At 32.2% G+C, this 27,156-nt stretch overlaps 1 protein-coding gene across 1 annotated transcript; it reads right to left on the reverse strand.

Moving 5' to 3' along the window:
- Positions 1-2,598: 2,598 nt before the first annotated feature.
- On the reverse strand, positions 2,599-25,305 carry LOC134692475 (uncharacterized). The gene is made up of 8 exons (XM_063552928.1): positions 25,155-25,305; positions 23,470-23,738; positions 16,951-17,097; positions 15,228-15,343; positions 14,700-14,781; positions 10,282-10,398; positions 4,215-4,315; positions 2,599-2,625 (listed from the first exon to the last, which is right to left on the reverse strand). Coding segments are annotated over exons 1-8 (861 nt in total). The 5' UTR covers positions 25,157-25,305.
- Between the last annotated feature and the right edge of the window lie 1,851 nt (positions 25,306-27,156).

Consider the following 27,156-nt stretch of genomic DNA (forward strand, 5'->3'; position numbering starts at 1 on the left):
TTATTTTGCGGTCCCCGTTAAAATGTTGTTGCTTTTTTGAAAAGTGACGTCGGTAAAATAAAGGTGCATTCTTTCTTGCGTAAATATTAAATTGTTGACTAAAACATAAATGTGTAAAGCAACCGGAAAATACAACATGTAGTAGTCGCTACAAAAAAGGCGAAAATTAAGCTCGGCAAGCATCGTTTTTCTCTCTCATTTAAATTAATCAAATAAGTGTTACATATTTCGACAATAATCGTATTTTGTATCTTTTAATTTTAAAAGGACAATTGAAAGGGGGTGCGTTATCATGAGCGATAGACTTTGCACGGCAAGCTACACCAATTTTAACAATTTTTGATACGCAGTCGAAAATCATTTACAAGAAATATAAAGTAATCTGTGACACCTAAATTACATTTTTTGCAATTATTGGTCGGTCTTTGAGAATCATTCACTTAAGACTAATGTTAAATTATACTGCCTTCCACATATTTTTTACACCTTTGTCTATATTTTTAAAGGCGAAGACCTCATTTTGTGTGTCGCTTCTCTTCCTTCCACGACAAATTCATCATCATGCCTCTGTATTCTATAGGTAACATGCATAGTCGCATTTGTCATCCATTCTTATGATTATTCAGATTGAGGTGTTTTGGGGAGAAAAACGACAAAAAAGGAGTCCGGATAATAATTCCGTCATCACACTGATTTTTAGTCTAAGGTAAGACTTCGAGTTTGAAACATGCACAAGTACAACCAATATATACATGATAGATAACAAAAATGAAAAATAAATAAGGAAGTCAGAACGTTCTCCATATCATGGTGTTAAGATCTCAAGAACCACTATTATACCTTCTTAGTGAGGACAATCATTATCTACATGTAAACTACGATTATACTACTTTAATATATATAGAGACTCTCTGTATTCTGTCTACTGTTTTCTTTGCAATGTTTACCATTTAAGGGGTCATACCAGTTGCAAATGTATTAAAATAAGTAAAACATGTGGAAACAAGAATGTGTCCATACGTAGTACACGGATGCCACATCGGTACTATATTTACTAAGTTTCGAGTTGATTGGACTTCATCTTCATCAAAAACTAACTAGACCAAAAACTTTAATCTGAAACGGGACAGATGGACGGACGGACAAACGAACGAACGCACGGATGCACAGACTAGAAAACATAATGCCCATGAATGGCATACAAATTGAAAGTAGTGATTTGGCAAAAACGAAAGTATGGTAGAGATTAGAGGGAGGCAGGACCTTTTTCCGGATGTCGGGATCGGGTGTTTTTCGGGATTTAGGGATTGGTCCTTACGGGATCCTGGAATACATTTTTGGATTCTGGGATTTCGGGATATGAATTTCTTTAAATTCTGCATCTCAGGATTTCATGTATTTAACCCCGGGATTTTGTTATGAGGACCCCTCCGGCCACCATTCTAATTAGCCTTAGTCGGTCTAAGTCATTTATACAAGATTCATATCCTACCATTGGCATGTTAATAAGGCTCTCAAAAGAAAAAGCATTGATGGATTGTCCTAGAAGCATATTTTATTAGACTAATAATGGTTTATAAATAAGCAGTTACATTTTATTCATGTTAGAAGAAAATAATAAGTTGTGTGTGATAACTAAATTTTTTTTTAAAAATTTAGGGTTATAATCTTCGACCACTGAACATTTTTAGTCAGTCCTTCCACAAAATATTTAATTAGATTTTTTTTTAATGTTTAAGTCTTTTGGAAAATTCCACCTGACAACCGATCAGACATAAGTTTTAAGTTGAATCAATGCAGACAAGATCATTAACTGATGCTCATTAGCTATTAGATACATTTGTCTTTTATTAAAATACAACTGACATATAAGGATCGTAATGATGTTATGTGGATAAATTTATCGGTTTTCAAGAGCAAAATTGGCAGAGCGTCATCTCTATAATGGCTTCAATTGCTACGATTGTGAAAATGAACTGGCGTGATGGGGAGATTAATTTTGACGAAGTAGAATCCTGACTTATTTTGGAATATATAAACTACTATTTAATTTGTGATCGAGATTTCTAGGAAAAGCTTATGCAAACCATCTACTTTTTTAATCTTCGAAATAAGCACTAATTCGATTGTTGTTTATTGGGAGACAAACTCCTGGGATGAGACAAAACCTTACTATAAAAGGGACAACAAATGAAATACGATCGACGACAAAACTGCATACATGTAATAAGCAAAATAAAAACAGAGTTTCAGTGCTATTATGGCTGTTTAGAATTTACAAACCCTTTATGCCTACGTGGTTGTTTTTTTTTCAATATGTCAGACATTGCTGTTTTTTTTTTGTTTTTTTTTTCAAAAATACTGATCCTAACAATAAATAATTTAATGAAGTTTCAAAACTTTTTGCTAACATTGAAAGCTCGTTATACAAGGGTTCACCAAAGTGGTTCACACTCATATTGATTTCGTCGCTAGGATTTGTAAACAAAGAGTTTAACTTGAGTGTGACGATTGTAACACATTCGGATGTTTAAGAAAATAGAAAATATGTACAAGATGATTTATTGAATAAATATATTTCATTTCTCTGGTGGATTACTACGGACACACACAGTTGACCTTGTCCTGCAAATATAAAACAAAGATTAAGGTATAAAACAAATCAAGTTAATAATGTCTCCATCTTTCATTTGTCTGTTTCTTGATTTGGCCTAGTTGGAAGAGTTGTATCATATAAAAAAGTAAAAACTTAAGTGTTACAGAATATACTGTCCATTCATATAATATTGCAAGTATTGACTATTGTGATTTTTTTAATAATGAAAAAAAAACATTTGAAATATAGCAATGTTAGGAAGCGATGAATGCATGTATATGTTTCAGATATCGCGATAAGAGTTGTAATTATTGCACTTCTCATTAAGACGTGTTTCTGCATTAACTAAACCTCGCAATAATTTCTATTTTTCAAGGTAATACCTTGTTATGTTGATCAATTTAGAATAGCTATTAAAACAGATCTCATTAGTCTCTCAAAATTTCAAACATCTATAATTACGAATCTTACATGTCAGTTACAGAAAAATGTATATTGAGTGTGTTGGTAAATGTGATATCCTTGGTAAGCTGCTTGCTAGCTGAACCGTGAAGTTATTAATAGGTGAGGTATACTACCCTCCTTAAAGAGTAGACAAGTAAGACAGATAACCAAGCCATCTGCCTGTAGGACCAGACTACTCCGAAAGGAAGATAGTATACTAAACCTAAGAAAGATATTACTTTTAGCTACACACTCAAGTCATTTTTCTGTAGATTCACAATGTAAGTAGACTGGTTTCTTATTCATTTTTATAGATCGAATGAACATTTTATTAAAATGCAGAAAAAAAATTGTTATTCATAATAGTTAAATAAATGATTGTTTAGAATTAGAAAAGTGTTTCCCGAATTGTACAAAAAACTGTGACATAGGCTGGTTCTTGATCATACAAAACAATAAATGTATTTTTCGTTATGTAAACATAAAATGATATCATTGACGACAGTTTAATCCTTATTCTATGGACTTGAAAAGTAATATATTACAAATTGTTTAAAATATAAATCAAAATTTATGTTTTTTAAATCTTGTCCGTCTTTCGTAATAAAAAAAAAAAGGAAAGGTATAATATATTGTTCAAAATATAAGAGAACAATTATACTTTATCAATCTTGACCGTCTTTCTTGATAAAAAAAAAAGAAAGGTAAACTTTTATCAGATAATAACTGTGAATAGACTACTTAGTGTTAACAGTGTGGTGTTTAAGGCATGTCAATTACTCGTGTAAAATAAGTAAAATTAGCCTTTCTAAATAAGGTTAACATGAATACCTATATGTCTGTTAACTGTTTACATAAAAATAGAGATAGTTTAATTGATATTTTTCCTCCCCCCCCCCAACAAATAAATGTTTTTAACGACCTTCACTGGCTATACAGCACTTGCACGGTCGGTTTCTCGCTCCAACAATATTTTCTAGCGTTAATATGAAAATTCGATACATTCGATATTTTTCTCGTCTTACTTAGGAAACAATCTTTAAAAACTTTAATTGTATAATCTGTTTTATATAACAATATCGCATATGCATTTTGAAACGCAATTAAAGTAGAATGGGTGAACTTACTTGTCTCCGTATACTAGTATGCAAGATTATGTTCATGTCTTACTCACCAATCTCGCTTCACAGAGTACCTTTGCAGGTGCACCACAATCTTTTACTTCAAAAGTTCCAGTTTTCCTAACCTGTACACAGTCGACCGTAGTACCAGAAACTGTAATATTCAATATCATATTCATTTTTTAAGAAACAAAAATAGTTTAAGCAAATACCTTTTAAAATTCATTATCTATTCGAAATAATTTATGCAACAGTAGCTTACCAATGATAAACTATCATTTATCAATAAGAACTAGAGGCTCTAAAGAGCCTGTATCGCTCACCTTGGTATATGTGAATTGAACAAAGGAAGCAGGCAGTTTATGACAAAATTGTGTTTAGGTGATTGTGATGTGTTTGTACATCTTACTTTACTGAACATTCTTGCTGCTTACAGTTATCTCTATCTATAATGAACTTGTCCGTGTAGTTTCAGTGGAAAATGTTAGTAAAAATTTACAAATTTTATGAAAATTGTTAAAAATTGATTATAAAGGACAATTACTTCTTAGGGGGTCAATTGACCATTTCGGTCATTTTGACTTATTTTTGAGTTTTAAATTGCTGTACATTATTGCTGTTTACAGTTTATCTCTATCTATAATAATATTCAAGATAATAACCCAAAAATTTTACTCCTTGTCAGATTTGCTCTAAATGCTATGGTTTTTGAGTTATAAGCCAAAAACTGCATTTTACCCCTATGTTCTATTTTTAGACGTAGCGGCCATCTTGGTTGGTTTGCCCGGTCAGAAAACACAATTTTTAAACTAGATAGCCTAACAATGATTCTGGCTATGTTTGGTAATTTGGCCCAGTAGTTTCAGAGGAGAAAATTTTTGTAAAAGTTAACTTAGATTTACGAAAAATGGTTAAAAATTGACTATAAAGGGGTCAATTGACCATTTTGGTCGTCTTGACTTATATGTAAATCTTATTTTGCTGAACATTTTTGCTGTTTACAGTTTATCTCTATTCATAATAATATTGAAGATAATATCCAAAAACAGCAAAATTTCCTTAAAATTACCAATTCAGGGACAGCAACCCAAAAACGGGTTGTCCCATTCATCTTAAAATGTCAAGGCAGATAGATCTTGACCTGATAAACAATTTTACCCCATGTCAGATTTGCTCTAAATGCTTTGGTTTTTGAGTTATAAGCAAAAAACTGCATTTTACCCCCTATGTTCTATTTTTAGCCATGGCGGCCATCTTGGTTGATTGGCCGGGTCACCAAACACAATTTTTAAACTAGATACATCAATGATGATTGTGGCCAAGTTTGGTTTAATTTGGCCGAGTAGTTTTAGAGGAGAAGATTTTTGTAAAAGTTAACGACGACGGACGACGACGGACGACGGACGCCAAGTAATGAGAAAAGCTCACATGGCCTTTAAGGCCAGGTGAGCTAAAAATGAATGAATTTACCACAAACAAAATCTGATGGTAACGTATGAACTTCATAAGGACCTGGACCAGATGCATTGACAAGGTAATAAACAGCTGCGCCCTGAGCGCATGATACGCCCGACGTCTTGTGTGGAAGTTTGAAGCAATAATCATAAATAGTTTCTGAGAAAGTTTTAAGCAATAACCATATATTGTTTTTGAGACACGGCGGGACATGTGAAACCCCCAACCCATTCTTTTTTACAAAAAGCTAAATATCACTAAAATAAAATATGAATCAAACCAAAAAGTATATTCATTAATTATTTTTGAGATACGGCGCGAAGGGTAAAAAAAACCTCCCCTGTTTAATAAAATACTCAATAACACCAAAATAAAGTTTTGAAGCATCACCAAAAAGTATACAGATCTTTAGATTAATATAATAAAGAAGTGTGTAAAATTCTAAGCAATAATCATAAATTGTTTTTGAGATACGGCACAACATGTAATAAAAACCTCCCCCTTTTTTACAAAGTACTCAATAACTCAAAAATGAAATTTTGAAGCATCACCAAAAAGTATACAGATCATTAGATTTATATAAAAAAGACATGTGTAAAGTTTTAAGCAATAGTCATAAATCGTTTTTGAGATATGGTGCGACATGTAAAAAAAACCTCCCCCTTTTTTACAAAATACTCAATAACTCTAAAATAAAATTTTGAATCATCACCAAAAAGTATACAGATATTAAGATCAATATAACTAAAAAGTGTTTAAAGTTTTAAGCCATAATCAAGAATCGTTTTTGAGATACGGTGCGACATGTGGAAAAACACACCCCTGTTTTAGTTACAAAGTGCCGTAACTCAAAAAGTTTTAATCTTATTTTCACCAAAAAGTATACAGATCATTTGACCATCATAAGAAAAAACTATGTTAAGTTTCATGAAATTTGGATAAGTCATTCTCAAGTTACGGTGCGACATGTTTACGCCGGACAGACAGACGGACGGACGGACACCGGAAATTTGTATACCATAATACGTCCCGTCAAAATTTTGACGGGCGTATAAAAAGTGAAATCACAAATTTTCAAATGAATACCAACTGTCATATTTCTGACTTAGTACAACCGACATTTCATTATGATGAAAATGGTGAATTAAACCTGGTTTTATAGATAGCTAAACCTTTCACTTGTCGCATGACAACGATGTATGAATAAAACTAACAGACATAACAAGTAAAGATGCCAAAAATTAGGTTAAACCTCTAAGCCGTATTCTTCTACAAAGCCGCCATGCGATATGCAAGTTCAAATTAAGTCAACATGTCACATAATATTATAAAAATACTGTAAAATAATTAGGGCAAAATGATTTTCTATAGTAGGTTGCAGACCTAGATTTTAGAAAATAAATCTTTCAATCTATAATGTGTTTTAGAGAAGGCAGTCGTATAGATGTGTTCTGGACACTCACGGGAAGTATAAGTAAAAATACTACTTTTGGTCATCTGTGTGTTTGTGTCATCAATTATAGCAATATTGAGGTCAAGTACCATTTTGACATTGCAGCGAGTTTGTTGATATTTTGTAACCTCGCTTTTGTTCTGCATTTACGAAAGTTATAAATGTCAATAATATATAGTACTTTTGGTTAATTGTAGATGTTTTCAGAATTCATTAAGCTTTATATTATTATTATTTATTCGAATGGTTTCAATTGAATGTATGACACTTCTAAAGCGTCCTTGCGAAAAAAAGAAATAAATTGATAATGTTAATAGAATTTATACTGCCATAGAGGCTGGTTTTTTCGTATTTTACTTACATTTGATAACCAGTGTACAAACACTTACTGCTTGAACTCGGAATAGTGCGCAACGGTTTGCATTTTTGGGGTTGAATTCACCAGATACTAAATCAAATTACGTATTTTCTTCCGAAAAAGACCTTGCAAGTTTAGACACTAAAAGGTTTGTGTCTGTCGAAAAGGAAAATAAACATCCTATACACAATATTCTATATATTGCCATTAATGTCCAATTCATCCTTCCAACATTACTATCCCACAACGCCGCCCTCCCCTTTTCCATAAAAAGCTAAAAACAAATAAGAAAACCTCTGAAATGAACATAAGCACTTATAGAAAGTTACACATTCAATCTTTGAGGTGACTAGAACTAAATTCTTAATGACGATAATATAAAATAGGGACAAAAGATACCAAAGGGACATCAAACTCATAAATTGAAAATAAACGACATGGCTAAAAATGAAAAACACAAACAGACAACTATAGTTCACATGACACGACATAGAAAACTAGAGAATAAACACCACGACCCCCATGAAAAAAAAGGGGTGATCTCCGGTGCTCCGGAAGGGTAATGTATAAGTACCCGGCCACGTCCATTTTTATTGTTTGTGTATCTGATGAGTTAAGCCTTTCTCAACTGATTTTTATAGTTCGTTCTTATGTTGTACTGTTATACCACTGTCCCAGGTTATGGGGAGGGTTGGGATCCCGCTTACATGTTTAACCCCGCCACATTATTTATGTATATGCCTATCCCAATTCAGGAGCCTGTAATTCAGTGGTTGTCGTTTGTTTATTTGTTATATATTGGTTTTTCATTCATTTTTGTATATGAATAAGGCCGTTAGTTTTCTCGTTTGAATTGTTTTACATTGTCTTATCGGGGCCTTATATAGCTGACTATGCTGTATGAGCTCTGTTCATTGTAGAAGGCCGTACGGTGACCTATAGTTGTTAATCTTTGTGTCATTTTTTTTGGCGGGGGATTGTCTAGCTCATTATCGATCTCATTGGCAATCATACCACATCTTCTTTTTTATATATGCAGATCCTACTCCACATAGTTTTCAGGTGATTTCAAGTCAAAAACGTTTACGGGTTTATCTGTTAGATTCCGGAAGCTTTTATTTATCGATTAATAGGCAAATCACTGCATTCTCGCACAATTACTCTATTGATACTTTGTTCTGCAATATTGTCAATCAAACATATTTCTTAAAAACAACAAGTGAAACTGCGAGCTACTGCTCACTGATGATACCCCCGCCGCAAGTGGATAATATTAAAAGTGTAAAAATATGCAAGTGTTCGGTAAACAGAAAGTTGTCAAGTGATCAATCTGAAAACGCATCACACGGTAAAGCTGACTTATATAAATCCTGAAACCAAATTTCAGAAATCCTTGTAATGTAGTTCCTGAGAAAAATGTGACGAAAATTTTCAACTTGGCTATCATGTGTACAATCATACAAGTGTTCGGTAAACAGGAAGTTGTCAAGTGATCAATCTGAAAACGCATCACACGGTATAGATGACTTATATAAATCCTGAAACCAAATTTCAGAAATCCTTGTATTGTAGTTCCTGAGAAAAATGTGACGAAAATTTTCAACTAGGCTATCATGTGTACAATCATACAAGTGTTCGGTAAACAGGAAGTTGTCAAGTAATCAATCTGAAAACGCATCACACGGTATAGCTGACTTAGATAAACCCTGAAATCAAATTTCAGAAATCCTTGTATTGTAGTTCCTGAGAAAAATGCGACGAAAAATATTCATGGGACGGACGGACTGACGGAAGGGCAGACAGAGGTAAAACAGTATACCCCCCTTTTTTAAAGCGGGGTACAAATATGACTTAAAAGTACACGCCACAAAACGTGACCATATGCAGATGAGTTAAAAGCATATAACTACTCATCATTACTGAGGAAAAATCAAACCGTCTAGTAAATACTCACACACTTAAAAATTCCTTCATTGGTAAAGCATTATTTATTCTTCGAAATGAGTACTTTCAATTTTTCGCAACCTGCAGTTCATGAACATAAGAATTCGTTACCTTGATCTTTTGATATACCTATCTATGATAGCTTAATATATAAAGGCAATTATTGTTGAATTTAAAAAAAAACAAACAGGTTGTGATAGACCCTGAATTAACTGCAGATTATTATTACTCAATTTATTTCACTTGACTGGGCGGAGTTTCACCGTTTCTCTCATAATAAACCATTCCATCTATAGATAGGTGTTTTAGGATAAACTCATCAATAAAGTGTCCAGTAATTGTTTTTGTAAATTCCTTTGATGACACTGATAGGTGATTAGAAATCAGTAATAATTAGAACGGAAATCATCCTAATCACACACATCTTCAAATAGACTGTCCTTATGCAAATCAAAACGTAAGCTCCACCCGATAAGTTTAAATGACATTGGTAATACCTTATCTTTTCATTCTTTCTTTTTTTTATTATTGCTTTTGTTTTCTCTTGAAGTAACCATACTAATTAATTATGATTTTACTGTAGTAAATTAAAAACACCAAACTGGAGTTCCGGGGTTTCTATTTCCGGACAAAATGTACATCATTAAAAGAGAATAGACTAAACACTTTAATTTCATTTAAAAACTATGACAATTCTACCTTTAGTCCTATAAAGATAATTATAATCTTATAACATTACGTTTTGAAAGTTTTTTAGAATAATAAGAGGATTGGTCAATGAAATGACATGAAAGCTACTAGCGACGAATATTTATAAGCATGTTCTTTGAATAGATGCTTAACTTTTTCGATCCAGTACTTTTAATCGAGAATCTTTAAATATTCATGTGAAACAGTTATTGGAACTTACAATCCGGAATTTGTCCATTAGCTGGAAGCGAGACACCGGTGTGCACCCCTGTTGGGTTACTAGTAGCAGCGCCAATGTTGTTGAATCCAATGTAATAACCAGGAGCCGGATTACTCGCTAAAAATGGAAAGAAAACGTCATTTTCATTTTGGTATATATCTTTTGTAGAGATGGTTAAAGGGGCATTTCCTTGTGCATATTAGCGGTGATGAAATTATTTGTAAAGAATATTTCATCATTTCAAAATGGATAAAACTTGTTCATAAGACAATAGTTTGATTATCTTTGATTTCAAAGATTTCATTTGTCAAGATAAATTTATCATGGTTTATCATTTTTATTCGAAATCGATGCCTTAGGTTATTATAACGTTTATGGTTCCTTTAGTTCTTATATTGCAGAAAATGTATAATTTTTGTTTATTTTCAAATTAAACGCAAATGACCTATACCCTGTTGCTGATCCATATTGATTTAATGCTGGTAATGAAAATCACGTGATAGCCTGGTTTAGTGAGGAAGAAATGTGGGTGGGTTTTTATCTGCCCCAAGGTTCTCAGGTGCACAAAGCATAATTTCGAAATATTTTCCACTTATTTCATGACCTGGAATACTGTGAAATGCCGATGGATGTGTCGCAATGTTGTCTTCATATAGACTGGATACCAGTGACAACAGTGACCCTTAAAGTGCTGAGATCGCAGTGAACTTGATTTATAAGTTTCAATAGATCAAACCCACGAAAAATCCAGATTTTTTTTGCGATTTCCCACTATGTTTGACTTATCTGCATTTTACAACGCTCTACATTACTATGACTATCATATCTTTATTTTTTTATTTAAAATCTGAAAAGTTAAAATTGATAGGAAGTTTTGATCTAAGGGGGCTATACAAATGGCTGCAATTAATGATATATCTATTTAATTCGTATCAGGAAACTAATCTTTAAAAGCGATATAATAAAAAAAAACAAAAAAAAACATAATAATCTTGTTATTTCACTTTCTCAAACAGCCAGTGGCACTTATTGTTAGTGCTAGTGACGTAACTTGATCCTATAAACATTTCAATTAACTGTCGAATTGAATATTAGGCCTATTGATAGTTTAGTTTGACTGACTGCTTAATTCATAGGTGTTTGTAAAAAAAAGTTCATGAAATTATGTTAATGCAATATTGCTTACACGTATCATAGTTGTCAAATTTGTGTTTCTACCAGATGTTTAGTTGTAAAAATCAGCAGGACGGATTGGGGATATGTCGTTTAAAAAAACAAAAAATATTGATTTTCTCAAAATTATAACTTATAAAACTGCGTCTTTGTTAAACAAGGAAACTGCATAGATGATGGATGACAGCGGTCAAAAAGAAGAAACAATAATATAGTACATATTTCATCATAATAGTTTCAAAACATAACTTTACATGTGTCAAAATGGTAGATAAAGGCAAAAGAAGTATACACCTGTTTAAAAGTCATAAATCGATTGAGAGAAAAAAAAAGTATGGGTCACACACTTAAACCTAGGGGAAACACATTAAATATAAAATATGTGAATATTTCGATATCGAATGAATGCTTAAGGGTACACTTAGGTGGGGTTTTGGAACTTGTGTCAGATGTTCGGAATCAATTATGTTTTACCCTCCGATGCAAGATAAAATATTTTTTTATATATAAGAAGTAATATCTCACAAAACGCCATTTATCAAAAATATGTTTTGATTTGAAACTCAAATAATAACAATGCGTATATAAGATAAAAGTACGAGATAGTCTTTTCTCGCCATATTTTAAAAATCACGTATGTCGAAATGAGTTCCATAATCTATAAATAATTTTAGCTTATTTTGATCTTTAACTGAACCTCTTCCGGCTTATGGTATCAATTTTTATTTCTTAATGTATTTTATTTCATCTAAGTTCATCCTTAAAGCCATGTGGTCACTGTTAAACCCTAGTCGAATTATACAAAACAATATAGGAAACTATCAAAAACAAATGATAAGTTGGTTCGATTTTTAAATTTGTGCTTAATTAGATAATCAATTGAAAGGTATGAACTATGACATTAAGAGGTCGGCGCAAATCCACTAGCCCATATTTTGAAGTATTTACATTTTCATTGATTCCCGTTCTTTATTACAAGGGAAGTTTTGTAGACAAGAGGCTCTCAAGAGCCTGAATCGCTCACCTTAATTTTTTTGGTTAAATCTCTCATCAATGATTATTTTGGCTTTTCAATTTATTTAAATGTTCTTTGAATCGTCCTATTTTCTTCAAAAGCAAAAAAAAATAATCATTTTCTCCTATGTTTTATTTTAGCCATAGGAGCTATGTTTCTTGACATACAAGGAAATTTCAGGACAGGTAGACCTTGACCTAATAAATACTTTAACTTCTTGTTTTATTTGCTCTAAATGCTGGAGTTTTTTTAGATATAAGCCAAAAACCGCATTTTACCCTGTGTTCTAATTTTAGCCATGACCAGGGTTGGCAAAAACCCGGGTTTTATGAGTATTGCCCAGCCCAGTGGGAAATACTGGGAAAACCCGGGTTTTACTGGGTTTTAGTGGGTAATACTGGGCAATACTGGGTAATATAAAATACGTGTCTGAATTTTAAAGAGGATTCAGTGATAAACATAAATGTAATACATGTAATAAGATATTTATACCCTATTTTGTTTGTTTAGCATTTGTCTAGATTGGCAAACTAAATATAAAGCAAAAAAAAAATCAAATAAATATAACTCCTATTAAGAATTAACAATTACTTGTATTAAAGAAAAATTACATTTAAATAATTTCACTAATTAATTAGTTATTATTTAGATTAGAACACAGATTTGTTTATGTAACAATAATCAGCCCTTTCAATGCTATAAGTGTTATTGGCATGACCCTTTAGGGTGTTTATTTAGCAATATGAATGTATAACAAAAACAATTAACAAGTCACTTAAACACTCCAATAAAATGCATGTTTCAAGGTTTGGATTATTAAAACAATGCTTGGTAATTAAAAAGGTATCTTTAAATGTACAAATCTTCTTTTCTGCCTACATATAGAATAAATAAAGAAGAGAATGAAATTGATATTTCAATCTTTTACAAATGACTGTCAATGGTTATCTGTATAAAAAGTATATATTTAGCTGTTATACTATGAAACTGTACCAAGTCTTTACTATTTAGTGTTAAAATAAGCATAGAAAATCATATTGCCCAGTATTGCCCACTATTACCAATTTCTGGGAGTATTGCCCAGCCCGGGAAAACCCGGGTTTTCCCACCCGGGAATTCCCGGGCGGGTAATACTTTGCCAACCCATGTTTTTTGACGAAATAGAAAATAAAACACAAACTTTATTTTATACACCCTACTGATCATTGAGTTGAAGTTTGGTTGAATTTGGTTGGGTAGTTTTAGAGGAGAAGATTTTTTAAAGTTAGCAAATATAATGAACAAATTGTGAAAAATTGTCATTAAAGGACAATAACCCCTTAAGGGGTCAATTGCCAATTTTAGTCATATTAACTTATTTGTAGATCTTACTTTGCTGATCAGTTTGCTGTTTACAGTTTATCTTTATCTATAATAATATTCAAGATAATGACCAAAAACTGCAAAATTTCCTTAAAATTACCAATTAAGTGGCAGCAACCCAACAATGGGCTGTTTGATTCATCTGAAAATTTCAGGGCTGATAGATCTTGACCTAATGAACATTTTTATAATCAAGTTCACTGTCAGATTTGCTATAAATGCTTTCGTTTTTGAGATATAAGCCAAAAACAGCATTTGACCCCTATGTTCTATTTTAAGTAACAGCGGCCATGTTTCTTGACGGATCAAAAATCGAAGCACAAATTTGTGCAGGATAATCTAAGGAACAATCATGCTAAGTTTCGTTCAAATCCATTCAGTAGTTTCAGAGGAGAAGATGTTTGAAAAATTGTTAATGACGACAGACGACGACGACGGACGCCAAGTGATGAGAAAAGCTCACATTACCTTTTAGGAAAGGTGAGCTAATAAAAACTAAAAAGAGAAAATCTAGGAGTAAACATGTTTTAAAGTTATACAGCTAGTGAAATTCTGGCGGTCAAAAGTCCAGATATTGGAGGAATGAAGCATCAAACCTAAAATATTAGGTAGAAAAGCACACCATTTCTAGAATTGACACCATCGTTTTGCTATGAACAATGTGGAAAAAGAAATTTGGAACGCTGTTTATGTGTCAATACCCAGAAATCGTCTATCAGCATTTTTACAAAACGATGTTAAGGAAGATTACTCTAAGTAAGAATTCGCGACGAATGATCATCGTCACTGATTTGCCAACTAACGTATAAAAGTAACATAACATATTGGACAATTATGGAAACCTTAAGTATATTTTTGATAAACTTACTCGGTATAATTTCCCGTATTGCATTTAATTCTTGTGTCGATCTAGCCTCAAAAAGTGATCCTCCCGCAGTAGAACACGCAACCTGAAAATAAGATATTCAATATTATTTTGTTAAGTTACAGTCATAGTTTCAAAACATAGGTATCGTGATTATTGAATAGAATAAGTTTTTATTGACCACTACTCAGTTCATGTGTCGATAACTGAACACCTATCGTTTCGGAAGGTGGTACCTTCTGGAAGGAATTAAACAAGGATATCTGATACAAGACACGAAGTATTCTTTTTAGTGTACAGAAATGATCAGGTACTCATCTCGTCAGTATAATTACAGGATGCTAATCTATTTTGGAAGCATACAATCACTGTAAACTTATATGTGTATATGTTTGCCTATGTTTGTGTTGTGAGAACTGCAAATTATACCTTCTCCATCAGGTGTCTTGTGATTAAGAAATACGAGTTGCATATATATATAATATAGCCTCGATCTAATGAAGATTTCAAAAAACAATAAGAACTACTTACACTTGCAGCACGATAATTTGCAGAATCAGTGTCTATTACTCTGTAGCATTTATTTGCATCCGCATTTGTAACAACCGCAAAACCTGCTGGACATGCTGCTCTAGGGCTACATTGTGCTGAATAAAACAATGTTTGATTAAAAAAACAAATACAGGAATGTTATTACACTTGGAAAATCAACTTTAACATTAAACGTAATGAAAAGAGACCCATAATGGTAAAACGTATTCACAAAAGCTTAAAAGCACTCGAGTAACATCACAGATACTTGATATAAATTTTGTAGTAATCCGGGTTAAGTGTTAGAATCTGTTTTTTCTTCTTCAAATAATTCATTGGAAAATGTCCTGTTTGAAATGTTCTGGGGGTGGATTACACGATACAAATTTAACCATCGCGAGGATTAACAAAATTGATTAAACTGTTCAATTAAATGCACACAATATTAGAGAAAAGCAATACTGTGGATTCATTTATTTTCGTGGATATCAATTTTCGTGGAATGAGGCAGACTTGTATTTTTTGGGGTATTTGATTTAAATAATTGCTGCATACACAACCTATAGAAAATGTGTAATTCGTTGGACATTTGAATTCACGGTTCACCTGTACCCACGAAAACCACGAAAATTGGTATCCAACGAATAATAATGAATCCACAATATCATTTATGACTATTTTGTGTTCATATTTTGTGTCAAGTCTAGTACTTAACACATTTACTACATTGTTGGACAATTTCATGGAAAGGCACACAGTAGAAAACAAGATACGGCAACTGGATAGACTACAAAAGTAACATTTCAAGAAATTCATGTTTGATATAGAAGCAATATAATGTCGAAGCAACCTTTATTTTTATAGTTACCAGATTCAAATATGGCGGAAAAGTCGAAAAAAAACTGGCAACTCCATAGCTAAAAAGGAAAACGAAAAACACACCAAAAAGTAGTACCAAAAAAATAGCGAAAAACTAAAGACTGAGCAACAGCTAAAACTAAGTGTGATCCTGACAATTTCCTTTTAATTTTGTTTACTTTTTATTTGTGAAATTATATAATTATTTTTGTAATAAGTGTGTCAACAGTTTTCCTTCATAATGAAACAATCAAGTATTCAAAAGATAATCAACATGGTAAAGTATATTTATATAAAAAAAAAAACTTTTGTTCAATTCATACAAAAATGCATAAAAATAAAAATATGGCCCAAAAATTTTAAGAATACAAAAAGATAGATCACTCTTTTTTGAATAGCTTTGTAATTTACATTAAAAGTTTTTCTACTTCAAAATTTTCCTAAAGTAATTAGTTTAGGCAAAAAGTTACAGAGGAGGGTGTGGATGGAATATCCTTATTTTTGGTATTCTTTGAATCTTAGTGCATTTTTCTTAATCTTAATAAAATAACTTGTAGGCTGTTACATTCAGATAAAAATTATTTTAATATAATTTTTTGAGTTCTATGATGATTTCCTTATTTTGTACATCATCTTTGAATAGCCTATAATTTGTTACACAATTAACGAATTTTTGACGGATGTTCTTTATTCTGTTGCACACAATTATCATGTATGCATGGAAACGTCAACATGCTGCAGCGGTATAAGTAAGATTCACTTTATTTTTTTTAGCTATTTTCTAAGAGAACTTATGTTGAATTATTGTATTCAAACAGATCCAAAAATTCCACTATTGTCTATGTTATAACTGAATGATGCCTACCTGCTGTTGTAGGACATGTTGCCTGTACTGGCGTTGTACAAACTGGACATGCCGTGGCAGCGGCAGCTGCTGCAGCAGCTGGAGTAGCTGCAGTAGCTGTCAGTCCAGCACCTCCTCCTAATGCCGCCAAGAGGAGTAAAAGAGGAACTGAAATAAAAAAAAATACAATAAAACTATATATCTTGTTAATCAAGCGGTGGCTTCTGATCACAGGAAACGGTGACAGACAGAAGAAGGAGTAAAAAGATTATTCCTCAATGAAGTGAAGGTTAGCGTTTGACGAAGTTTTTATAAAGAAATAGCTTTCAGTAGATTCGAGTACTCTGAGATCGCTACTTTGAGTCATTTGTCTTAAAGTGATTTGTGCCCATGTGACGATTTTAGGTTGGTCTTCTCCCTAGCAACATGCATGTATCTCAAAGACAAACAGATAAAGGACAGTGAGCCAGTCTAGTGTATATTTCCAACTGATTTTTCAGGTTGGTTCTTATGTTGTTTTGTTACACCCTTCCTTATGTTGTACTGCTTACCCTTCCGGAGCACCTGATGTCATCCCCAGTTTTTGGTGGGATTCGAGTTGCCCAGTCTTTACTTTTTTTCTATTTTGTTTCATGTGCACTATTATTTGTCTGTGTGTCTTTTTCATTTTTAGCCATGGCGTTGTCAGTTTATTTTCGATTTATGAGTTTGACTGTTCCTCTTGTATCTTTTGCTTCTCATTAACACCACAATCACGAGTGGAGAAGACGTTAATAAGTCGAACGCATCTGTCCAGTTGAACATTTTATTTAAGTAACCACTGTCATAAGTAAGGGGAGGTAATCAGACATACACTGACTGGTACCCTTTTCTTTGTTCTGTTTGGCTCTGACAACAAGTGTTGCGAGAGAACCGGCCCATAATCATATCGTTTTTACAACATCATTATGTTCATTTTGAAGACTTAAGCAACTGGGTTTTTTTATTATAAAATGCTTGAATACATTTACTATTTAATCAATTTCACTGGCTCTAATCATATGTCCTCCGTTATGCATTTTGAGTAGGAGAGGGGTTCTGTCAAGGAAAAGGAACCCTAGGAATGAGTGACAAGAAACAGAGTCAGAGAAAATTTAAATTCTCTGAGAGTTGCTGACTGAACTTGGTATCAGTGTGGTATATACTTTTTTTTAGTAGTTAGCTTGTAAATTGTTTATTGTAGAGTTGATTAGATATTGGCTCCAGTTGAATTAAGTTTAGGATCATTAAAGAATGTTTGCATCTCAAAACAACAAGCATTTTAACATACTGTAATAAATTGAAAGTTTGTAAATAATGTAACTAACAAAAAAGACAAAAAAATAATATGATCACTTGAAAATTTAGCTGAAAATGATTATCTCTTTATTTTTATTCATTTAATATTGGCAGTTTGTTTCTATCAAAAAAACAACATTAAAAAAAGAAACTAAGATTTTCAAAAATGGCGCTTTTAATTTAAAAGTAATGAAATTATGAAAAAAACGGAGGTAGATGAGCAAGTACATTTTTTATTGGTACTACATGGATTAAAATGAAATATCGGAATATCTGACATAAAGTCTCTACATGGATTAAACTGAAAGGTTCCAAATAACTGACAAAAAAGTCATAAACAAAAGTTGAGAACATCTATAAAAGTGTGATTTACGTAAACCATGAGCAGAACTACAGAGATAATTTGTAAAGTCAAAAAACAAACCGGAAGTATCTAAAATTCATTGCGATTATTAATATAGTGTTATCTAATAAACGGTGTATGTCAACGAATCATACAAACACAGATATCATTTCAAGTGAGTGGTTGAGCTAGCCATAAAACCAGGTTGAATCCACCTTTTTCTACATTAAAAAAAAGGCTTGTGCTCAGTCAGGAATATGACAGTTGTTATCCATTCGTTTAATGTGTTTGAGCTTTTGATTTTGCCATTTGATTAGGGACTTTCATTTTTGTATTTTCCTCAAAGTTTAGTATCTTTGAGATTTTTACTTTTTTTTTAACGCAGATTTTCAAGGCTGCGTGACTATTTTGATAAAGAGTGAAGTTTTTTACAAGGAGAGTAATCCTGGTAACCCTCTTATTTTTGCGAGCGATTTATTTTCGCGACCTTCGCCAGTAGAAAAATAACGCGAATATAAACCATCGCGAACTTGTTAAACTATTATCATTCCATGTTAAACTACTTAAAGTAATAATGAAAATCGCAAAATTAAATCGCTGTGAAAAAGGATGAAAAGGGCTTAACGCAAAATAAAGTATTCGCGAAAATAAATGGTCGAGTTGAAGAATTTCAAGAATTTTTATTCTACATTCTGTGCATTTAAAGTCATAAGAAACCTCAAATCAAAAAAATAATGCATATGTTTTTTATAACTCTATGCATAGTTTTCATTATAAACTTATGTGCATATACTTTTTTTCTGAAAAACATTCTTTAATTTGTTCATATTAAGAAAAACTTTACTTTATTTTAATTGCTTCCTGAGCAATTACCCGACATATTTTCCGTATGCAAAGTGACCTCCGTGTGACCCATCTCGTAAAAATCCGGTGATCGCAATACGCATGGATGTCCTTAAAATAAACTATTATCTGATTGTTCATGTTAAACACGTGCTCAATATACATGCATTGTTGTTGATTGTAGACAAACAGGTGGCAATCGGTAAACTTCGGCTTCAAAACACGAACTTTAATTACCTGCCATATTTTCACAACAACACTGACCGATTGAAAACAAAATTGACAATTATACGAAATTTATGCGAAAAAAATAATAAAATCGTGCACAGAAGACTAATGACCGGAAAGCTTAATACTAAAATTTATGATAAAAGAGATTATTTTCCTTTCCTATCGTTAATCATCCATTTTTAGATGGTGACGTTCCCTTGTCATCATCTTACGGTGTGTATATCTCAACTTGTACGATTCGCTTGTGTATGTAACAATGTTTTAGATTTTAACGAGAAAAACTAATGTACTATTGAAAATTATTACACCAGGGTTTTCGATATCATAAACTAGTCAAAATATTTACTAAATTTTATCATTGGTATAAGGACATCATTCGTAAATAAAGCTCAGCATGCAGACTTCTTATACGTTCAGGTATTTCACGTCCAATTTTTTATGGAAATATTCTTTATATAGCAGAAAAATGTCAGTATTCACCTCAGAAACTAACAAAACCTTTAAATAGACTTATCAAGAAGGGATATAGTTACGATACTGTTGTCAGGTCATTAAAGATTGCTTATTTTGGCGTTAATATTGATTCACTTATAGGGTCTTTGCATCGGAACTAAACACATTTATTCAAAAACCAGTTGTTGGCATGACACGGGTTACGTTCTTATCATATATGTTATGATGGTATGATACTAAACCCCTAACTGGAAGGATTGTGCCTGATATTCATGTGATGAAATCATAATCTTTCAATCAGTTTAATTAAAGTCTGGAGCTGGCATGTCAGTTAACTGCTAGTAGTCTGTTGTTATTTATGTATTATTGTCATTTTGTTTATTTTCTTTGGTTACATCTCCTGACATCAGACTCGGACTTCTCTTGAATTTTTTAAATGTGCGTATTGTTATGCATTTACCTCTCTACATTGGCTAGAGGTATTGGGGGAGTGTTGATATCTCATAAACATGTTTAACCCCGCCGCATTTTTGCGCCTGTCCCAAGTCAGGAGCCTCTGGCATTTGTTAGTCTTATATTTTTTAAATTTTAGTTTCTTGTGTACAATATGGAAATTAGTATGGGGTTCATTATCACTGAACTAGTATATATTTGTTTAGGGGCCAGCTGAAGGACGCCTCCGGGTGCGGGAATTCCTCGCTACATTAAAGACCTGTTGGTGACCTTCTGCTGTTGTTTTTTCTATGGTCGGGTTGATGTCTCTTTGACACATTCCCCATTTCCATTCTCAATCTTATTAAGTTTATAATTTAGTATTCATTGGTTCAAGAATTGTAATAACATTATTTTTCACCGGTCATTCGTTTATTATGACTTTAACAGTACGTTTTATACACCTAAGCATTTTATAGATTAAATCTCTTGTGGTTAATACTGAAACTAGTAGTCAGATAATAATTTCGAAACTTCAAAATCATGCTGTTATAATTATATTTTATTTTTCAGTAAATTTATACCTTAAATCATGAGACGAAAATGAAATAATACTTGTTGTGTACCAATGTCTTTATCAAAAAGGAGTTGTTCAACTTACAAAAACATTTAATAAATGTATACTCTACTGAATTAGTCAATACGTTTAAAAGCTTTGTCAACCTTTTTTTGTTATTTACGTTAACCCAATTATAAGATGTGGTATGATTGCCAATGAGACAACTGTCGACAAGAGACCAAAATGACACAGACATTAACAACTATAGGTCACCGTACGGCCTTCAACAATGAGCAAAGCCCATACCGCATAGTCAGCTATAAAAGGCCCCGATAAGACAATGTTAAACAAGTCAAACGAGAAAAACAATATGACAACTCTCCACAAATGACACAGAAATTAACAATAAGCCTTGTAATATCGGTTTTAATGGTTCTTCTCTATAAATTTCGTTAAAAGGTGTTTGTTTAAGAATCATGACCTCATTAATCATGTACGTATAATATGAACATGCGCCAGTGTAAGTTATTGACTAGGACGATATACAGACGTTATGTTACAATTAGGATTGGGGAATAAGAAGGGTATGCTAAAATCGGAAAGGTACATAAGAAGACGCTTTCTCGTCTTGTATTTGAGACGGTTTTGCATGAATTCTGATTTCTATGAAGACCAATAAGTTGTAAACAAGATTATAATTTAACTGTGACTATAGATAACATCTGAATTTATAAACATAGTTTTAGCACCCTAAACCAGATTTTAAATGTATCTCAATGTCATTACATATAATGCAAAAGTAAAAGAGACGTAAATAAAGGCAACAAACGTAGTATAAAGCTGTTCGAAACTCATATATCGTTAAAAAAACAAATCCGGGTTACAAACTAAAACTGAGGGAAACGCATTAAATATAAGAGGAGAACAACGACACAAAATTAAATGTAACACACACAGAAACTAACTAAGCGTTAAACGAAATCCGATAAGAATAACAAATATAACATCAATACTAAATACATTAATCTGGGATAGAAAAATACCGTGACACGTCTTATAGTAATGTGAATTAACAGTCAGATATAAGAGGAAACAAACAACACAACAGAACCACAACGTTAAGATGTAACAGACACGGAAACGAACTATAATATAACAATGGACATATTCCTGACTTGACACAGGACATTTTTTATAGAAACAAATGGTTGGTTGAACCTGGATTCGTGGCATGCCAAACGTTTAATGGCAAAAAAAACGCTTTCTATTTTGTAAAGCTATATTTGTTATTGATTTTCAGTTTCTGAGAGTATCCAAATCGTCCTATTATAAATCTTGTCACATAATAATTAAAGTCGTTGTTGAAGCCATTAACTTCCCACAATAAACAATTTCAAAAATGGCTTTTAATTTCTTGATTGGAGGTAGTCTTTTAGACGCAGAGAACAAAATAAACAGCTACCAGTAAAAAAAATAATTGATGTAGGCATTCCAATATGAATAACCAAATACCTTCGTAAAGAACATGTTTTTTGTAAATAAAGAGTTTTGGTATATTGCAAATAAGACATCTTTCGATGAAGACCGATTTTTTTGTATACTTAATTGATGAGTATTGTAAACCAACCTATTTCCGCAGATATTTTACTTTACCTTTACCCCTTTCAAGCAATTCGTGGCTATTTAATTTCGTGATTTTCAATTGTTACTTGATGTAAGTAGACAAACGAAGAAAAACAATTTAAAGTTTTGCTACGATTTATATTGGCGTGAGTTTTCTTCTTGCCAATGTCCCAAGAAATAAATAGTGCGGGAAACTAGTTGGTTTACAGTATGCGTTTTTACGAATTTTAAATGCAAAATTTCTATTACCATAAAAATAATCTTTGACAAAAGTGAAAAAACATTGCAAACAATATGCACAGATATATTTGCTATTTCTGCCAGTTTTCATTGTAAATGAAAATGTACGAACCAACATAGAGAAACAAAAAACTGTTAAGCCAAATTTTGTCGGATGTATTGGTACTACACTAGATGATTCTTTGCGATTACTGTTAACAAATTTTTTTTCGCGAGCGATTTAATTTCGCGACTTTCGCCAGTAGAAAAATAACGCGAATATAAATCGTCGCGAATACGTAAAACTTGGATCTTCATTAATAAATTTCATCAAGTAAATCAGAAAATCGCGAATTTAAATAGCCGCGAAGTGGTCAAGAGAGAGAGTAAAACGCGAAATGAAGTATCCGCGAAAATAAGTAGGTTTATATTTATTATGAATAACAATGATTGGCACTTTTTTCCCAATAAATATTCATATGCAATGCAAGTAGGGTGTAATGTTTATAATCATACTTACGTCCCATCATGAGAAGACCCCCAAATCCATCACCTCCTCCGCCTACAGGACCTATATCAGCAGGACCACTATCTACTACAGAAACCTGAGCGGGAAAGCTTTCTCCTGTTTGAATTATAGAGGCGCTTTCTGCATCGTCAAATACTTGGGTATTTCCTATTCCTTGTCCAATATCGAAACCATCTTGTCCAAAATTGTTAAATGGGTTGAATTGAGTTGATGGCGACACAAGACATAGCAAAACTATCACATACGGAATCACCATTTTCCTGTAAATTAGAAAAAGTAAAATTTATTAAACTTGGTTTTAGAGCTAGCCAAACCTCTCACTTGTACCTGAAAACATTGGTAATGATTGCATTAATAGTGCCAAATCGACCAAGATTCTGCTTGAACCCATCTCCATCCCACCTACCTCCTTTCGTGTATATTTATTTATTCCATCATCAAAGGGTGATGCAAATGGAATTGTTTTCGCAAAATTGAAACTTGATCAAAATTGCGCAACAAATATTACCAATTATAATTACGTAAAGGTTGTTCGATTTTCTCAAAGTGAATCACAATTTTGTTTAGAGAAGAAAAGTGATTGGTTAACACTTAATCATTAAATTTTACACGACTATTTAGACATGAATGAGCTATTTCCCTTTTTCGTTTTAGAAGGGGGCACTATGCACACACTGATTTATAATTAGTTATCCAGTTGACAGGTTAACTACTCCAGTATCCTCTATAAATCTACCATCTTTAAAACAAATATTACACTGGTTCAATAGGAGATTTTAATTTATGTTTCATTCACTGATTACACTTAATTTATTCGGTATATCCATATATTTTTTTATATCTCATCTCGCGATCGGATATGTAAAATATTGTAAAAAGGTGAAAATTATACATAAAATGCAAAGGTTTAACTTGTAGTATTTCGAAATAGACTTTAATTGAAAAAGTAGAATATTCGTTGGTGTTTTTAGAAAAGACAAACAATTATTTTGCTAAAGTACCTAATGCAACCTCGCTGTCGTGACCCTAGTTAAATAGCAATATATGTGCTTTTATTAATTTGTTATTGATTAAAATATCCTTTAACATTGTTGGCTATACTTAAATGAATATTACACACCATTGTCGCTACTTTTTTGAGAAAATGAAAACAAAATTGCATTCTTTTACATCAAGGTCGAGCTTATAAAACTAGAAAAATAAATAGAAAATTAAATTCTTTTTAGTATTATTTTCAGGAGAAAAATAAATGAAAAGTCTTCTACACAAACATTTGTGTTCCAAAATAGAACGAAATATAAACTCGATACGGCTTATTAAACTGAGTAAACTAAGATAAGCAACGAATATTTTCAATTTAAATTTTTACTTTTTCCAAAATAAACAATGCTTTTCTTGAGAACAATAACAAATGAATAAAAAAAGAACCAGTATTGAACAAAAGCAGGTAACCATAAGTTTAATATTTTACTCAAGAAAAGCATAACAAAAACAATAATAAAGATTTTTTTTTTTCCGATTTTTTTTCTTGAAATTTTAAATTTTTACATGATATAATATAGATTTCACTAAACTTTTCTTGAAATATTCCAGAAGAACCGATGAAAATAAATGGTTTAATTAAGAGAGAAACAATATTATAGATAAAGGTTTACTCAAAGAAAAGTATTACTTACATTGCAGTGTTCACCTAGACGCAGTGGTATGGTATCGCAAAACAAAACTTTGGCAAACTGTTTATATAGCGCGGGAGAAAAAATGCATGACAATTTTAAGCCAATGGAAAGAAACAATCCAGGCGTTTTTTAGACGTTTATGTCAAATTGACATCCTGAAAGAAAAATGATTGATATCAGAATAGTTCAATTTCCTACATTGCCAGCAGTAAAAACTTGTTAATGTTTTACTAGTTTAAAGCAGTGTAAATGTTAATAACAAGTGAAATGATCAATAAAGATAGAAATTGCGATTGAATATGTTCGAAGTACACTGTGGAAAAATCATTGACACGAGAGCGATAAAAAACTTATCTCTTCTTATAACTTTTTTTTTTTTTTTTTTTTATCATTTTACCCAAAAACCTTTTCAGTATCCAAATAATTGTTTTGGAAACTACTTTGTAATGTTTTTCACTGATTACGTAGCATTGAGGAGTATTTTCCGGAATTTGCCGAGTATCACCGAAATGCCATGCGATAACGTTACGGAAAGGCATGTGATAACAATCGAATCATTTAACAAACTTTTCATATCAGCCCGCTAAGCACCAATTCGAAAAATATGGAATTTACGTTAATTCAATGATATTATCATACAGTAAAAATCATATGTTATTTAGTCTAAGTATATGATGATATTAGTTATTAATTATCCTAATACGAGAATTTATCCAGGCAATAAAATTCATATCGGGTGAGGCGAAGCCAAACACTATATGAATTTTATTGACCCGATACATTTCGTAATAGGACAATTGTACACTGTGTAACGAATTTATTCTAATTTTGTTATATTACGCATAATTATATTCAAATTCAATTATCAGGATAATATCAACCATATAGATATTGGTATTTAATCTAAAACTGTGAAAAGGGGGAAATATTAGGACTATAAAGCAACTCTAAAATATTTTTTTCTTATTTGGTTAATGGTTAAAGGGAGATAACTCCAGATCTGCTCTTACGCTTCGTAATTTATTCGGCCTTTTTAACTTTTTTGAATTCGAGCGTCTCTGATGAGTCTTTTGCAGACGAAACGCGCGTCTGGCGTATATACAAATTTTAATCCTGGTATCTATAATGATGAAATTGAGAATGGAAATGGGGAATGTGTCAAAGCGACAACAACTCGACCATAGAACAGACAACAGCCGAGTTCATTCACTAACAAAATTCAAAAATAGGATAAAGTGTAAGCAATACAGAAACATTATTTTATATTAACGAATTCAAATCGAAATGAATCAATCTAATTCAATTATCATACCTTTTTAAAAACAAGAAAAATTGGTATAGAGGATACTGATACCCACGTATGAATGTAATTTACATTAAAAAAAACCATAGCAGCGTTTGAAAACAATATTAATTATTGTAGGCTATCCTGACATGGCATTGGAAATAAATATGATAAAACGCGTAAATCAATATACTAGTACCCATAGTTATTTAAAGGTGAACTCCTGAACAATTAATGACCACATGGCTATCCAATGGATAACCACAGAATATAATATTGTATAGTTGTTGGTGAATAGAAAATTTTATGAAATAATCTTAGTCAACCGAAGTGAACCGATGCCCGAATTTCTTAAACCATTTAAGGGAAGTGAAAGATACCAAAGGGACACTCAAACTCAGTAGTCGAAAACAATTTGGCAATGCCATGACAAAACACTTTAAAAGATCAACAGGGAAAGTAAAATCACAAAAATACTGAACTCAGAGGAAAATCAATTAGGAAAGTCCATAAGCACATGGCAAAATCAAATAACAAAACGCATAAAAAACGAATGGACAAGAACTGTCATATTCCTGACTTGGTACAGGCATTTTCAAATGTAGAAAATGGTGGATTAAACCTGGTTCTATAGCGCTAACCCTCTCACTATAATGACAGTCTCATCAAATTCCGTTAAACAACAGTATCAGAACAAAACCAAAGAGTGAGCAACAC

The sequence above is a fragment of the Mytilus trossulus genome, chromosome 12 (genome assembly GCF_036588685.1).
Source record: "Mytilus trossulus isolate FHL-02 chromosome 12, PNRI_Mtr1.1.1.hap1, whole genome shotgun sequence".
Lineage (NCBI taxonomy): Eukaryota > Metazoa > Mollusca > Bivalvia > Mytilida > Mytilidae > Mytilus > Mytilus trossulus.

What these genes read in the sequence shown, in the direction of transcription:
- LOC134692475 (XM_063552928.1), bottom strand. An exon ending in GGGTCTTCTCATGATGGGAC is followed by an intron (nt 17,098 to 23,469) that starts GTAAGTATGATT and finishes TTTTTATTTCAG; the next exon opens with TTCCTCTTTTACTCCTCTTG. An exon ending in AACATGTCCTACAACAGCAG is followed by an intron (nt 15,344 to 16,950) that starts GTAGGCATCATT and finishes TGTTTTATTCAG; the next exon opens with CACAATGTAGCCCTAGAGCA.